Source organism: Dama dama, chromosome 25, assembly GCF_033118175.1.
Source record: "Dama dama isolate Ldn47 chromosome 25, ASM3311817v1, whole genome shotgun sequence".
NCBI lineage: Eukaryota > Metazoa > Chordata > Mammalia > Artiodactyla > Cervidae > Dama > Dama dama.
The window spans coordinates 31,315,933-31,331,205 of record NC_083705.1 but is presented as its reverse complement, the minus strand read 5'-3'; the positions used below and the strand labels follow the sequence as shown (position 1 = coordinate 31,331,205).

The 15,273-nt window shown below is 36.0% G+C and overlaps 1 protein-coding gene across 1 annotated transcript in view; it reads left to right on the top strand.

Annotated features, from left to right (window-relative positions):
* Positions 1-15,273, top strand: part of DDX4 (DEAD-box helicase 4) — an 81,406-nt gene that overhangs the window by 175 nt on the left and 65,958 nt on the right. The window contains exon 2 of the mRNA XM_061129456.1: positions 9,150-9,210. Within this exon, the coding sequence (XP_060985439.1) occupies positions 9,150-9,210 (61 nt within the window). The remainder of the gene's footprint in view (positions 1-9,149; positions 9,211-15,273) is intronic.

Genomic DNA, 15,273 nt, shown 5'->3' with positions numbered 1-15,273 from the left:
TTCTCCATGTGATTGTTATTAACTGTATTATAGGGAATGATGAAGCATGTTAAGCCCAATAGAGGAAAACAGTCTGACATAATTTAATAATTAAAACCTAAAAGGGGTATAATATTATTAGCAACTTAATTTAAATCTCAGTGATTTAGAACTTATTGTGGGTGAAAGCAAGCTTGTGTTAATGTGGTTGAATGTCTCTAAGATACAGTTGTATAGAAAATGGAAAAATAAAAATCGTTTTTGGGTGGCAGTTTGAATTCTGAAATTTGGTTTTATACAAGCAGGGCTCTCAAGATGAAAACATTAGGTTGGTTCAGATGGTAACATCAGTTTGATCTTCAGATGTACAAATCTGCAGATCTTTTTCCTTAATAGCTTTTGAAGAGTTACACTGAAATTTACATGAGGGGATTATGGAGTGGGTTTTTGGATTTTAGTTTTGACTTTAAGATGGTGCGCGGAGTCTACTTTGGAAGACAGTGTATTTAATGGATTGCTTTTACATAAGTTTTATTTACTTGAAAATGTCTTCTAAAGTCAATTTGTTTTCCTTTTAGGATTTCCAGTTTGTATTTGTTAGTCAATTCTGGCACTTTATATTTCAAGTGATGTCTTAATAGAAATTCTTAATTTACCCCAAAACATAAAATTTAATTCTTCGTCTTTCTTGAATTTGTCCTGTTTGCATATAAACTTTAGATTAAAATACCTAAGATGTGGAGAAGGAAATGGCAACCCACTCCAGTACCCATGCCTGGAAAATCCCATGGACGGAGGAGCCTGGTGGGCTACAGTCCACGGGGTCACAAAGAGTTGGACACGACTGAGCGACTTCACCTTCACTTCACCCATAGCCCACCCCTTGTTTGTTGAGAATTTTTGAATCTGTATACTTTAAGCATATTGGTCTGTAGTTTTTCTTGTCCTGTACAATCTTTCTCTGTTTTTGGCATCAAGATAATGCTGGCCTCAGAATCTGGAGTTTGGAAGTGTTCCCTCCTCTTCATTTTACATTGGAATCATTTGAGGAAGATTCATGTTAATTGTTTTCATGTTTGATAGAATCCACCGGTGAAGCCATCTTGTCATAGGCTTTTCTTTGTTGGGTGTTTTCTTAAAATTACCATTTCAATCTCTTTACTAATTACAGGTCTATTCATATTTCTGTTTTTTCATATTTCTGTTTTGGCCCATTGTGTTTCTAGAAATTTGTCCATTTTTATCTAGTTTATCCTGTTTTGACATACAGTTCATAGTACTCCCTCATAATTCTTTATATTTCTGTAAAGTTAATAGTAATACCCCTTCTTGATTCTGATTTTACTTATTTAGAGTCTTTTTTTTTTAGTCAGTCTAACTAAAGTTCATTTTGTTGATCTTTTCAATGAACCAACTCTTTGTTTTGCTGTTTTTTTCTTTTTTTTTTCTATTCTAAATTTTATCTCTGCTCTAGTCTTCATTATTGCCTTTGCTCTGGGTTTAGTTTGTTATTCTTTTTCTAGTTTTTTAAGGTGTAAAGTTAGGTTACTGACTTAATGTTTTTTAATTAAAAATTTACGACTATAAATTTATCTCTTAGCATTACTTTTGCTGAGTCTCATAAGTTTCCGTATGTTGTGTTTTCATTTTCATTTATCTCAAGGTATTTTCTAACTTTGCATGTGATTCTTTGACCCATTGGTTGTTTAAGGATGTACTGTGTAAATTCCTCATACTTGTGGAGCTTCCAGTTTTCTTCTTGCTATTGATTTCTTTAGTTTTATCCATTATGATTAGAATAGATGCTTTGTATGGTTTCAGTCTTTAAAGTTTATTAGGACTTGTTTGTGGCAGCCTTACCTATCATCCACCCCAGAGAATATTCCATATGCGCTTGAGAGCTACTGTTTGGTAACACATTTCTGTATATGTCTGCTAGGTCTAATTGGACTCTAGTGTTATTCAAGGCCTCCATTTCCTTAGTGATCTTCTATCATGCTGTTCTATCCATTATTGAAAGGGGGTTTTGAAGTTTTCTTCTATCTTTATAAATGTATTTCTCCCTTTAATTTTGCCAATAAGAAATTATTGCTTCACACATTAGGAGCTCTGATGTTTGGTACATATATGTTTATAAATGTTTTATCTTCTTGGTGAATTAACCTTTTTATCATTATATAATGTCCTTCTCTGTCTCTTACGACAGATTTTGACTTAAAAGTCTACTTTGTGTATGAAGTGTGTGAAGGTTCCCTTTTCTCTGTATCCTTGCCAATACTTGTTAATTTGTTGTGTTTTTGATAATAGCTTTTCAGGTGTGAGGTGGTGATATCTCACTGCGGTTTTGATTTGCATGTACCTGATGATTAGTGGCATTGAGGATCTTTTTGTGTGACTGTTGGCCAGCATGGTGTTTTCTTGGCAAAAGTGTCTATTCAGGTCTTCTGCTTGTTTTTTAATCACATTGGTTTTTTTTTGTTGTTGTTAAAAAAAAATCAATAAATTGAACTTCTTCAAAACAAAACAAAAAATACCTAAGATGTTAATCTGAATTTATCATGTTTCTTGCTTTGGGACTTATTTTAGAAATAACTTCTTTGCATATTATCTTTTTATAGTCTTCTTTATGTTAAACAATATCATAAGAATATTGTAAGACCAGAAGAGGAGAAACATTACCTACAGTCTCGCTCACTAGCACAAATGCTCTGTTCAGGTTTTAGTAAATTTTCTTCTATATTTCCCAAACATATTTTTACATGGATTCTAATGATTGTACGTAATAGTAATTTTTGATTTCAGCTTTTTCACTCTAAAGCACTAGCTATTCCATATTACTAACTTCCTAAAAATAATTTCATATGGGTATGTAGTATTTAATGGACTAGAACTACTACAACATAATTGATTTTCTTTTGGTAGAAATTAAAGTGTTATCTTTGCACTGCAGTATTGTCATGAATAGCTACAGTTTATTGTTTGTTTTGGGAGTATTTTTTTCAAAAATGGAATTACTTGGTCAAATAATTTTCTATGGTTCTTTTTTCCCCAGGTTCTTGGTAGATTTGTTGTAATACACAGTTTAACTCATAGGTACAGATGTTCTTCCACTTGGACTTGTCTAATTCTTACTTTTTCTTACAATGAGATTTTGTCTTAACTAAGTATTATTCAAATGGTATACTGCACTGTAGAATGTTGTGCATGGTTATTGCAAAGGGTGTCTGAAATTGAGGATCGTCAACTGTCAGGCTTCCAGATTTACCTTTTGGGAGTCTTTGTGCTATTCACTAACATACTTTGTTTCTTGATGTTGGTCATACTGATTGAATATTAATTATGTTAATATTTCTACCTTACAATTCTTAGTAAATATCTGTGTGGGGCCAATTTGTAGTAAACTTTTTGCATTTGTCCACAAACTTAACACCTGGTGCTAGGTGTGCAGTTAGTAATTTGACCTACTTGTTGACTTGAAGGAACATGATGCATTCAGTGGCTTTGTTTGCTTGTCTTCATTGAATAAGATGTGTAGAAGCTAAGGATGAACACATGACATTTTTATGTAGGAGAAATCTGAGGTCTTCAGCCTGTTTTCTTTTAAAGGCACCATTTGATTGGTTGTTCTAATTGGATTTCTGTTCCAGGAAGCAACTGGGCTTCCCTTTTGTTCAATTTGTATTGGCTCTGAGATAATCTTGGATTGGTAATAATATCTAATCAGCCTTTTCTTAATTTAAAAAATTGGGAGTATAGTTGATTTACAATGTTGTGTTTCTGCTGTACGGCAGAATAGGTCAGTTATACATATACATGTATTCATTCTTTTTTATCTTCTACTCTTATATAGGTCTTTACAAAGTATTGAATAGAATTCCCTGTGCTATGCAGGAGGTTCTTATTAAGTGGTAAGCCTTTTCTGAATGCTTCTAAGGATCCTTCTTTGGAGATTTAGTATTAACACAGGCTTATATAATTTTGAACTAACAGGTTACTTTTCTGGTAGTTTTTAGAACCTACTTCAGTGTTCTTGCCAGGAGAATCCCAGGGATGGGGTCACACAGAGTTGGACACGACTGAAGTGACTTAGCAGTAGCAGCAGCAGTTAGAACTTACTAATGCTAGTTTTTGAAGTGAGTGTACCATGTGGGGATAGAATAATAAAAAATGTGAGGTTGAGAAATATTTGGTAATCTAGAAGTTACAGTAGTCCAGAAATGGTTAGGGATTTGCATATTGTGCGCACACTTGTTGGGGTGAGAGATGAAATGGATGAGCGTGATGACTGTAACAGGATACTGGGTTTGCTTGCTAGTTGTAATATTTCTTATTAACTGACCGATGAGTCTACACACTCATCTCTTCTGTCTGATCTTTTTGCTTTTTTTCTGGTGTATTTCAGAAGGCATATATACTCTTGTGATTAAAGTGGAAACTGCTTAAGATAATTAGTCCATCCACAATTATTATTTTGAAATTTATAATATTTGAAATAATGTTAAGTTTTAAAATTTCTAAATTGGTTCACTTGGATGAGTAAAGAGGTTATAAATGTTTTATAGCTAAGTGTTCCAAAAATAGGTAATGTTAAGACCTAAGACTCATTCAACAAGTTTTTTTGTGCCTTATTAGATCCTGGAGCTAGTGGTAGACATGATAGATAAGGGGCTTGCTGGCATGGATGTTGTATTTTACTGGAGGAGACAGAATAAGCACATTAAAAATCATATACTAATAGTGAAAATTATTAAACAGTAATAGTAATAAAATAATCAGGAAACTCTCTGTGTGTGAGGGAGAAGAAGATTGGTATGGGTAGATTTAGATCATATGGAGAGGAAAATATTCCTTGAGACTGTGACTCATGAGCTGGAGACCTGAAAGAGTCCCAATAACACATGATGTGCAGAGATCTGAAGAGAGAACAAACTTAGGGTATCAAGACAACAGGAAGAAGTATAATGTGTTAGTTTCCTATAGATGCTGTAACAAATTATCACAAACTAGATGGCTTACAGTAACAGAAAAATTTCTCTCATAGTTTTGGAGGCCAGAAGTTAGAAACCATGGTCTCAGCAGTGTTGTTTTCCTTCAGTAGGCTCTTGGAGAGAATCCATGCTTCTTCCAACTTCTAGTGGTTATAGGCAGCTTTGACTTGTGGCTGCATCTCTTTCTGTTGTCTTCACTGGGCCTTCTCTGTGTTTGTGTTAATACCCTTGGCCTTTCATAAGGACACTTGTGATGACATTTAGGGCCCACTTAGATACTCCATTGTTCTTGCCTGGAGAATCCCAGGGATGGGGGAGCCTGGTGGGCTGCCGTCTATGGGATCACACAGAGTCGGACACGACTGAAGTGACTTAGCAGCAGCAGCAGCAGATAGTCCGGGGTAATCTCCTCATTTCAAAATTCTTAGTTATATCGGCCAAAACTACTTTTTTTTCAAATAATATAACATACTTTTCAGAAATTAGGGTTTGATATCATTGAGTGGACGTTATTCAATCTACTATAGCTGCTGCTGCTGCTAAGTTGCTTCAGTCATGTCCAACTTTGTGTGACCCCATGGACGGCAGCCCACCAGGCTCCCCTGTCCCTGGGATTCTCCAGGCAAGAATACTGGAGTGGGTTGCCATTTCCTTCTCCAGTATGTGAAAGTGAAAAGTGAAAGTGAAGTCGCTCAGTTGTGTCTGGCTCCTAGCGACCCCATGGACTGCAGCCTACCAGGCTCCTCTGTCCATGGGATTTTCCAGGCAAGAGTACTGGAGTGGGTTCCATTGCCTTCTCTGCTACTATAGCTAGTATGGAGCTATTTCAAATCCTAAAAGATGATGCTGTGAAAGTGCTGCACTCAATATGCCAGCAAATTTGGAAAACTCAGCAGTGACCATAGGACTGGAAAAGGTCAGTTTTCATTTCATTCCCAAAGAAAGGCAATGCCAAAGAATTTTCTAACTACCACACAGTTGCACTCATCTCATGCTCTAGCAGAGTAATGCTCAGAATTCTCAAAGCTAGGCTTCAACATGAACCAAGAACTTCCAGATGTTCAGGCTGGTTTTAGAAAAGGCAGAGGAACCAGAGATCAAATTGTCAGCATCTGTTGGATCATAGCAAAGCAAGAGAATTCCAAACAAACACCTACTTCTGCTTCATTGACTACGCTAAAGATTTTCACTGTGTGGATCGCTACAAACTGTGTTAAATTCTTAAAGAGATGGGAATACCAGACCACCTGACCTGCCTCCTGAGAAACCTGTATGCAAAGCCAGATGCAACAGTTAGAACTGGACATGAAACAATGGGTTGGTTCCAAATTGGGAAAGGAGTATGTCAAGGCTGTATATTGTCACTTTGCTTATATGACTTATATGTAGAGTACATCATGTGAAATGCCGGGATGAATGTAGCGCAAGCTGGAATCGAAATTCCTGGGAGAGATACCAATAACCTCAGATTATGCAGATGATACCAGCCCTACGGCCAAAAGCGAAGAGGAGCTAAAGAGCCTCTTGATGAAAGTGAATGAGGAGAGTAAAAAAGGTGGCTTAAAATTCAACATTCAAAAAATGAAGTTCATGGCATCTGGTCTCATCACTTTATGGCAAATAGATGGGGAAACAATGGAAACAGAGACTATTTTCTTGGGTTTTAGAATCACTGCAGATGGTGACTGCAGCCATGAAATTAAAAGATGCTTGCTCCTTGGAAGAAAAGCTATGACCAACCTAGATAGCATATTAACAAGTGGAGACATTACTTTGTCAACAAAGGGCCACCTAGACAAAGCTATGGTTTTTTGAATAGTCATGTAATGATGTGAGAGTTGGACCGTAAAGAAGGCTGAGTGCCAAGGATTGATCCTTTTGAACTGAGATGTTAAAGAAGACTCTTGAGAGTTCCTTGGACTGCTAGGAGATCAAACCTGTCAATCCTAAAGGAAATCAGTCCTGAATATTCATTGGAAGAACTGTTACTGAAGCTCCAATACTTTGGCTACATGATTCAAAGAGCTGACTCATTAGAAAATACCCTGATGTTTGGAAAGACTTGATGGCAGGAGGAGAAGGGGATGACAGAGGATGAGATGGTTGGATGGCATCGTGTGACTCAATGGACATGACTCTGAACAACCTCTGGGAGATGGTAAAGGACAGGGATGCCTGGCGTGCTGCAGTCCATGGGTCGCAAAGAGTCGGACATGACTGAGTGAGCAACAACAAATTTCTAGTATGGCTAAACTATAGTAAGATAAGGCAAGATTTGTAGAAACTGAAATCTGAGAAGGAAAGAGAAAAGGAAGAGAGGGAGAGGGCCCTCAAGATAGAAGTGGATATATAGTTGATAGAACTAGATGGCCTGGATATGGGGTAGATGGCCTGGATATGGGGAACGCAAGAGAGAGTGATGCTAAGTTTTTATATTGAAGCAAGTGATGGATGATGGTGCTCATTACTGAAACGGGAAATATGTGGAAGATGAACCAATTTGGGAGGGAAAAAAAATCAAGAATTCTGTATTTGCAGTGTTGAATTTCAGATGCCTAAGAAAAGATTTAAGTAAGGATACTAGTCATTAGTTGTTGCTTAGGAGAGGGATCAGAGCTGTAGGTAAAAATTTGGAATTTATCTATTTTCATAGGATTTAAATCTGTGAGAGTGGAGTGGGTAAAGTTGGATTGAATAAAACAGACTTAGAGGGCTCTGCCATGAACTGTGGGGCACTTTGATTTTAAAGGTACATTAGCTGGGGAGCTGGCAAAGGAGACTGTGGAGGGAGTGGCCATGGGGCAAGAGGAAAACCTGGGAAGGATGTGTTCCCTAAGCCAGAGAAGGAAGTAGGTAGTCTGTTGTTTCAAATGCTGCTGAGAGCTCTGGCAGGATGAAGCTTAAAAGTAGTAATTTTATTACATAATATGCTTACTATAAGCTTTTTCAGTGCAGAGGTGAGGATGGAGGCTAGCAAGAGTAGCTTGAAGGAAATACGGAATGTGAGAAAGCAGAGGCAGCAAATGTAGATAAATTTTTTTGCTTATAATGGAGCAGAGAAATGATAGAGTAGCTGGAAGGGAGTATGAAGTTACTATATTTTTAAGGTAATGAAAAATGTTAAGGATTTTATGAAGAAAGATGAATTCTATTGAAAAAAATTTTTTTTTCAAAATTTTCCTTAGAATGTGTGTGGGATGTTAAATTCCATCTTCTGAAGATTGTTTAGTAATAATAATTTTCCAGTTGTTTGGTGTCAGAGTGTTTCATTACTTTTTATCAGTTATATGAAGCTGAATGTTATAACACTTATAAAACTAGCCTCTTTGTGGGCTCTATTCGTCCTGTAGTGTTTTGGATACTAGAAAAGAGAAAAAAAGTCTTCAGTGTTTCACTTTAAATCAGGAAAGCTGGATTACTTTTCTTGTTTGTCTTATCGTCTATGGTAATCATAAATTGGAACTTTTTACTGTAGCAGTTATCAAAATCCCAAGCCATTTCAAAGATTTTATCGTATGTATTTAGTAAGTTAGAAAAATAATTGAATGTCTTTTGAGCTTTATAAAGGTAGTTTTTAAAGTCAGTGTCTTTTGTGAAGGAAATTTTGGAGCAAAAGTATTACCTGACAATGTTAATACCTACCTTGGTGCACTCCCTCCAGCTTTAGGTTTATTTAAAGAAACTTATTTGGCAAAAATATTGTGATTTTTCTAATTCAGTCAGTTAATTGAAGTGTTATCTGTAAACTTTAGGTCACTTTTTATGCTTAAATTATTGAATTTGATTTTGAAGAATTTCAGAGCTCTGTTCAAAAGTTTTGCCTTTAGTATTGGAAACTTGTTTGAGAGGAAACAGCCTGTTACATACCTAGATGAATTAAGGAAGGCTTTTTTCCAATAAAACTTTATTTATAAAAACTGATAGCCCACCCAATTTGGCTTGTGGCTATAGTTTGCTGACCATTGTTTTAAGTGATATATTAGTATGCTATATATACAATTTTAAAGTGAAGGTGTTTTAGAGTAGCAATAAAGGAACATGCAATGACCCAGGAAGTCTTACATTCTTCAATTGTTTTGTTATGGACAAAATCCAGTTGTTAAAACTTTCTAGTATTTATGAGATAGATTACTCATTTTTATTATTCAAAGTAGAAAACTAATCTTTTCTTTTTTCTTACAGGATAGGTATTCTTCTGGAGCAAACGGAGACACTTTTAACAGGACTCCGGCTTCATCATCAGGTATGTGTTAAAGGCAAAAATGCAGAACTGTTTTTAGGTTAAGGGCTTCATCCACTGGATGAGAAGCAGACTAATAGATACCTTGTCAAGGATGTTTTTTAAATTTTCTAGTGAGACGTTTTGGCTTGAATATTTTGGGTTGGGAGCCTCTTATAATTAAAGAAAGGGAGAGAAGAGAGAGTGTAGTGTTAGAGTGTGTCCTTTGATTTAGTGGATTTGCTGTAAAACCTTTGCCCAGCCTCCAAGTTGCATGTTTGGCTTTCAGGCTGCTATGGGAATTGTCAGGATTCCCGATATAAGGCAGTAGGAGAGTAGACTCAGGTGTTGAAGCAGGTTACAATGATGGTGACCTGTCAGGATAGCAACTATTTAAACCAAACTCATATCAAATTAATACACATAAATCCGTGGCATTCCTATACACTAACAATGAGAAAATAGATATAGGGATTAAGGAAACAACCCTATTCACCATTACGTCAAAAAGAATAAAATACTTAGGAATAAATTTACCTCAAGAAACAAAAGACCTATATTTAGAAAACTAAAACGAAAGAAATCAAAAGATGACACAAATACCATGTTCATGGATTGGAAGATAGTGAAAATGATATACTACACAAAGCAATCGATAGATTCAGTGCAATCCCTATCAAGCTACCAATAACATTTTTCACAGAACTGGAACAGATAATTCCACAATTTGTATGGAAGCACAAAAAACCTCGAATAGCCAAAGCATCTTGAGAATGAAGAATGGAACTGGAGGAATCAACCTGCCTGACTTAACTATAGTATAAAGCTACAGTCATCAAGACAGTATGGTACTGGCACAAAAACAGAAATATAGATCAATGGAACAAGATAGAAAGCCCGGAGATAAATCCATGCACCTATGAACACCTTATCTTTGGCAAAGGAGGCAAAAATATGCAACGGAGAAAAGACAATCTCATTAACAGGTGGTGCTGGGAAAATCGGTCAACCACCTGTAAAAGAATGAAACTAGAACACTTTTTAACACCATACACAAAAATAAACTCAAATTAAAGATCTAAATGTAAAACCAGAAATTATAAAACTCCTAGAGGAAAACATAGGCAGAACACTCTCTGACATAAATCACAACAGGATCCTCTATGACCCACCTCCCAGAGTAATGGAAATAAAAGCAAAAAAACCAAATGGGACCTAATTAAACTTAAAAACTTTTGCACAACGAAGGAAACTATAAGCAAGTTGAAAAGACAGCTTTCAGAATGGGAGAAAATAATAGCAAACAAAGCAACTGACAATCTCAAAAATACACAAGCAGCTCATGCAGCTCAATACCAGAAAAATAAATGACCCAGTCAAAAAATGGGCCAAAGAACTAAACAGACACTTCTTCAAAGAAGACATACAGATGGCTAACAAACACATGAAAAGATGCTCAACATCACTTATCATCAGAGAAATGCAAATCAAAACCACAATGAGGTACCATCTCACGCTGGTTAGAATGGCTGCTATCAGAATGTCTACAAACAATAAATGCTGGAGAAGGTGTGGCGAAAAGGGAACCCTCTTACCCTGTTGGTGAGAATGCAAACTAGTACAGCCACTATGGCAAATAGTGTGGAGATTCCTTAAAAAACTGGAAATAGAATTGCCATATGACCCAGCAGTCCCACTGCTGGGCACACACACTGAGGAAACCAGAATTGAAAGAGACACGTGTACCCCAATGTTCATTGCTGCACTGTTTACAGTAGCTAGGACATGGAAGCAACCTAGATGTCTGTCCGCAGATGAATGGATAAGAAAGTTGTGTTACATATACACAATGGAATATTACTCAGCTGTAAAAAAGAACATATTTGAGTTAGTTCTAATGAGGTGGATGAAATGAACCTATTATACATAGTGAAGTAAGTCAGAAAGAAAAACACCAATAACAGTATATTAGCACACATATATGGTGGAATTTAGAAAGATGGTAACAGTGACCCTCTATGCGAGATGGCAAAAGAGACACAGATACAAAGTACAGGCTTTTGGACCCTGTGGGAGAAGGCAAGGATGGGATGATTTTAGAGAATAGCATTGAAACATATATATTACCATATGTGAAATAGATGACCAGTCCAAGTTCGATGCTTGAAACAGGGCACTCAAAGCTGGTGCACTGGGACAATCCAGAGGGATGGGATGGGGAGGTAGGTGGGAGGACGGTTTGGAACAGCCTTGTTCCAAACAAGGAACACCTGTGGCTCTACACGGTACAGCTGTGTACACCCGTGGCTGATTCATGTCAATGTATGGCAAAACCCACCACAATATTGTAATTAATCTCCAATTAAATCAATTAATTAAAAAAGTAAAATATTTAATTAAAAAAAAGGTAATATGAGCTTCTTTGGGATCTGAAAACTAACTTAGGGAGGTCCTTGGCAGATAAGAGAAACAAATCAAGATAAGGCAGCTGTTGTTTTCCCCCATCACTTGTCTCCATCTTGTTTGCCTACATTTTTTATAAAGTTGAGAAGATAGGTGGAAGTGGTAGGACCTGGGCTAGAAAATTAGTCTCATGACAGTAGTCTTTGATTTTGCTGAAGTTCACAGCAGGCTAATATGCTACTTCTAGTATTTTTTCAATTAAATACATATAACAACAAAATTTACTGTATTAATCATTTTTAAATGTACTATGCAGTGATATTAAGTACCTTCATGTTGCTGTGCAACCACGATCACCGTCTACCTCTGAAACTTTTTCACCTTCCCAAACTGAAATTTCATACCCGTTAAACAATAACTCAACAATCCCTCCTTCTCCTCAGCTCTTGGCGACCATTGTTTACTTTCTATGAATTTAAGTCACTATGAATTTTTTATGAGTCTCTGTGACCTTGAGTAACTACTTCTTTTAAGTCTTACTCTAATGCAGGAGAGGGGCTTTCTTGGTGGCTCAGTGGTACAGAATCCACCTGCCAATGCAGGAGATGTTTGTTTGATCCCCAGTCAGGAAAATCCTCTGGGGAAGGAAAATGGCAACCCACTCCAGAATTCTTGCCAGGGGAATCCCATGGACCAGAGGAGCCTGGTGGGCTACACAGCCCATGGAGTTGCAAAAGAGTCGGACACGACTTTGTGACTAAAACAAGAACTAATGCAAGAGAGAGGGCCTGGTGACACCAGATGGTTTCATTTCGCTCATCAAAAATTTATGAATGAAGTAAAACATTTTGTAGTTAAGGGAGCTACTGGCTTACTGAAGCCTGTCCTAATGTGAAAATACCTGTGGAGAGGTAGTTTATAAAATGTGAAGAGGGGTTGAGAGAGTTCATCAGGTTAAAGCAAATTTAATTCCCATGTTCACCTTAAGTTCAGAGTAATCCTCTTGATAGAAGGAAGTCAAGTTTAGAAGAAATGCTTTTGTTATTGTCAAGATACACTTTTGTAAACTTTTAAATGCAGCAGTTTAATATAGAATATCCTGATTCTCAAAAGTTTATGCAATTTTTGCCTGCTGAAACCCCAGCAAAAGGCTAATAACCATGTGTATGTGTATATACTTGAAGTATTCAAAGAAGAAAATTGGGTGAAAGTATTCTATACTTACCATCTATATGCATAGATCATTGTGTAATCAAAAGAAACATCTTCTGTGAGGTGTCAGAGATAACTGTCATAAAGGAATGAAAGTTTGAATCTATAGTATATTAAGGTGTAACATTACTTTGTAGTGAAGTCATCAATAAGCTAGATTGAAATGGCCACTAGCTAAAAATGTGGACTTTTCTTGGCATTAGATTTTGAGTGTTCAGACTAATGAAGTAAAATCAATAATGAAAAATATAGCTTGCCTGTTTACCTTCTGAATAACAAGTACTTTGGTATCTCTTTTTTAATTGTTTTTTTTTTTTCATGAAAACAGATTTTCTTATTGCAGAAGTACATATCAGAGCAATGAATGCGATCCTAAGTTACTATCTAAATACTCTTATTGCAAAAAACCAACAAAATTTAAAAACTTAATATAGTGGTGAAAAGAGAAAATAATCTGAAATCTTGACTCCCAGGTTTAACTGCTTTTGTTAAACTCTGTTTTGTTTAAGTCTGTTGACTCTGGTATTTTAGATTTCTTTCTTTTAAAAAAAATATATATTTACTTATTTGTCTGAGTCTGCTCTGTTGCAGCGTGTGAGCTTCTCTCTAGTTGAGGCATGTAGGCTCAGTAGCTTAGTTGCCCTGAGGCATGTGGGATCTTAGTTCCCCAACCAGGGATTGAACCTGTGTCCCTTCCATTGGAAGGCAGATTCTTTTTTTTTTTAAATTAATTTATTTTAATTGGAATCTAATTACTTTACAATATTGTGGTGGTTTTTGCCACACAAAATACCAGACTACCAGGTTTATCTGTATTGCCAATTGTTGTAGTTAATTTATAATTATACTCTGTTGTGTGAATATACCATATATTTAATACTTTGTAATACAGTACAGAACACAATATATGTAAAACTCTGTGACTGTACCACATATTTGAATTCTTTTTTTAATGCACATTTGAGTTGCTTCCTTTGTTGTTGTTACAAGCAAAGCTACCATGAACATCTCTTATTTTACGTTGTTTGCTAAATATATGTTTTAGGTCATGAATGGTGTTGAACTATATTATGTACTTTAATCTGTGGAGATAATTAGTTTTTTAATCTGTTAATGTTGTTCATTAATTACCTTTTTAGATGTTCTGATGTTAAACACCCTTGCATACTGGAATAAACTCAACTTGGTCGTACTTTTCTACCTATTCAGTTTACTATTGGGATTGATTTGCTACTATGTATTTTTGAGATTTTATATCCACTCATGAGTGAAAGAGGTTTATAATTTTCTTCTGTCTTGTCATATAATTACTATGGCCTTGTGGAATGAATTTGGGGAATAATTCCTCTTTCTGTTTTCTGGTAGAATTGTATAATGGAATGATTTGTTCTTTGAGAGTTTGGTAGAACTCACCTGTGAAACTACATTTAAATAGGTATGATACAGAGATTTGAGTATTGGTTCACTTTCTGTAGGACAGTTTTGTTTGTTTTTATTTTCTTGAGTCAGTTTTGGTGAATCAGAACTTTGTTCTATGTCTTTTTTTAGATTTCAGATGTAAGTGATATTATATGATGTTTGTCTTCATTTTTCTGACGTGCTTCACTTAGCATGTTAATCTCTGGCTTTGTCCATGTTGCTTCAGATGGCATTATTTGTCTTTTTTTAAATGACTGAGCAGTATTCCATTGTGTGTGTGTGTGTGTGTGTGTGTGTGTACTCTTTATCCTTTCCTCTGTTGATGGGCATTTAGATTTCTTCCATGTCTTGATTATTATAAATAGTGCTGCTATTAACATTGGGGTGCATGGGGATGTATGTATCTTTCCAAATATAGAGTTTTCTCCAGATATATGCCTAGGAGTGAGATTGCTGGATCATATGGTAACTTACTTTTTTAAGGAACCTCCATAATGTATGGAGGTTTTCCATAGTGGCTGCACCAGTTTACATTCCCACCAACAGTGTAGGAAGGTTCCTTTTTCTCCACACTTTCTTCAGGGTTTATTATTTTATGACAAACCCACAGCCAACATAGTGGTTTATTTTCAGGACCTTTTAGTGATAGCCATTCTGACTGATATGAGGTTATGCCTCATTGTAGTTTTGATTTGCATTTCTCTGATAGTTAGCGGTGTTGAGCATCTTTTCATGTGCCTGTTGGCTATCTGTATGTCTACTTTGTAGAAATGTTGGTTTAGGTGTTCAGCCATTTTGTAATTGGGCTGTTTGTGTTTTTTGTTATTGAGCTGTTTGTATGAGCTGTTTGTACATTTTTCAGATTAATCCATTGTCGGTCCTATCATTGGCAGATACTTTCTCTCATTTTGTAGTGTGTCTTTTAATTTTTTTTTGTTTGTTTCCTTTGCTGTGCAAAAGCCTATAAGTTTGATTAGGTTCCATTTGCTTATTTTTGTTTTTATCTCTATTGCCTTGGGAGAGTAACCTAGGAGAACATTGGGTAAGATTTAT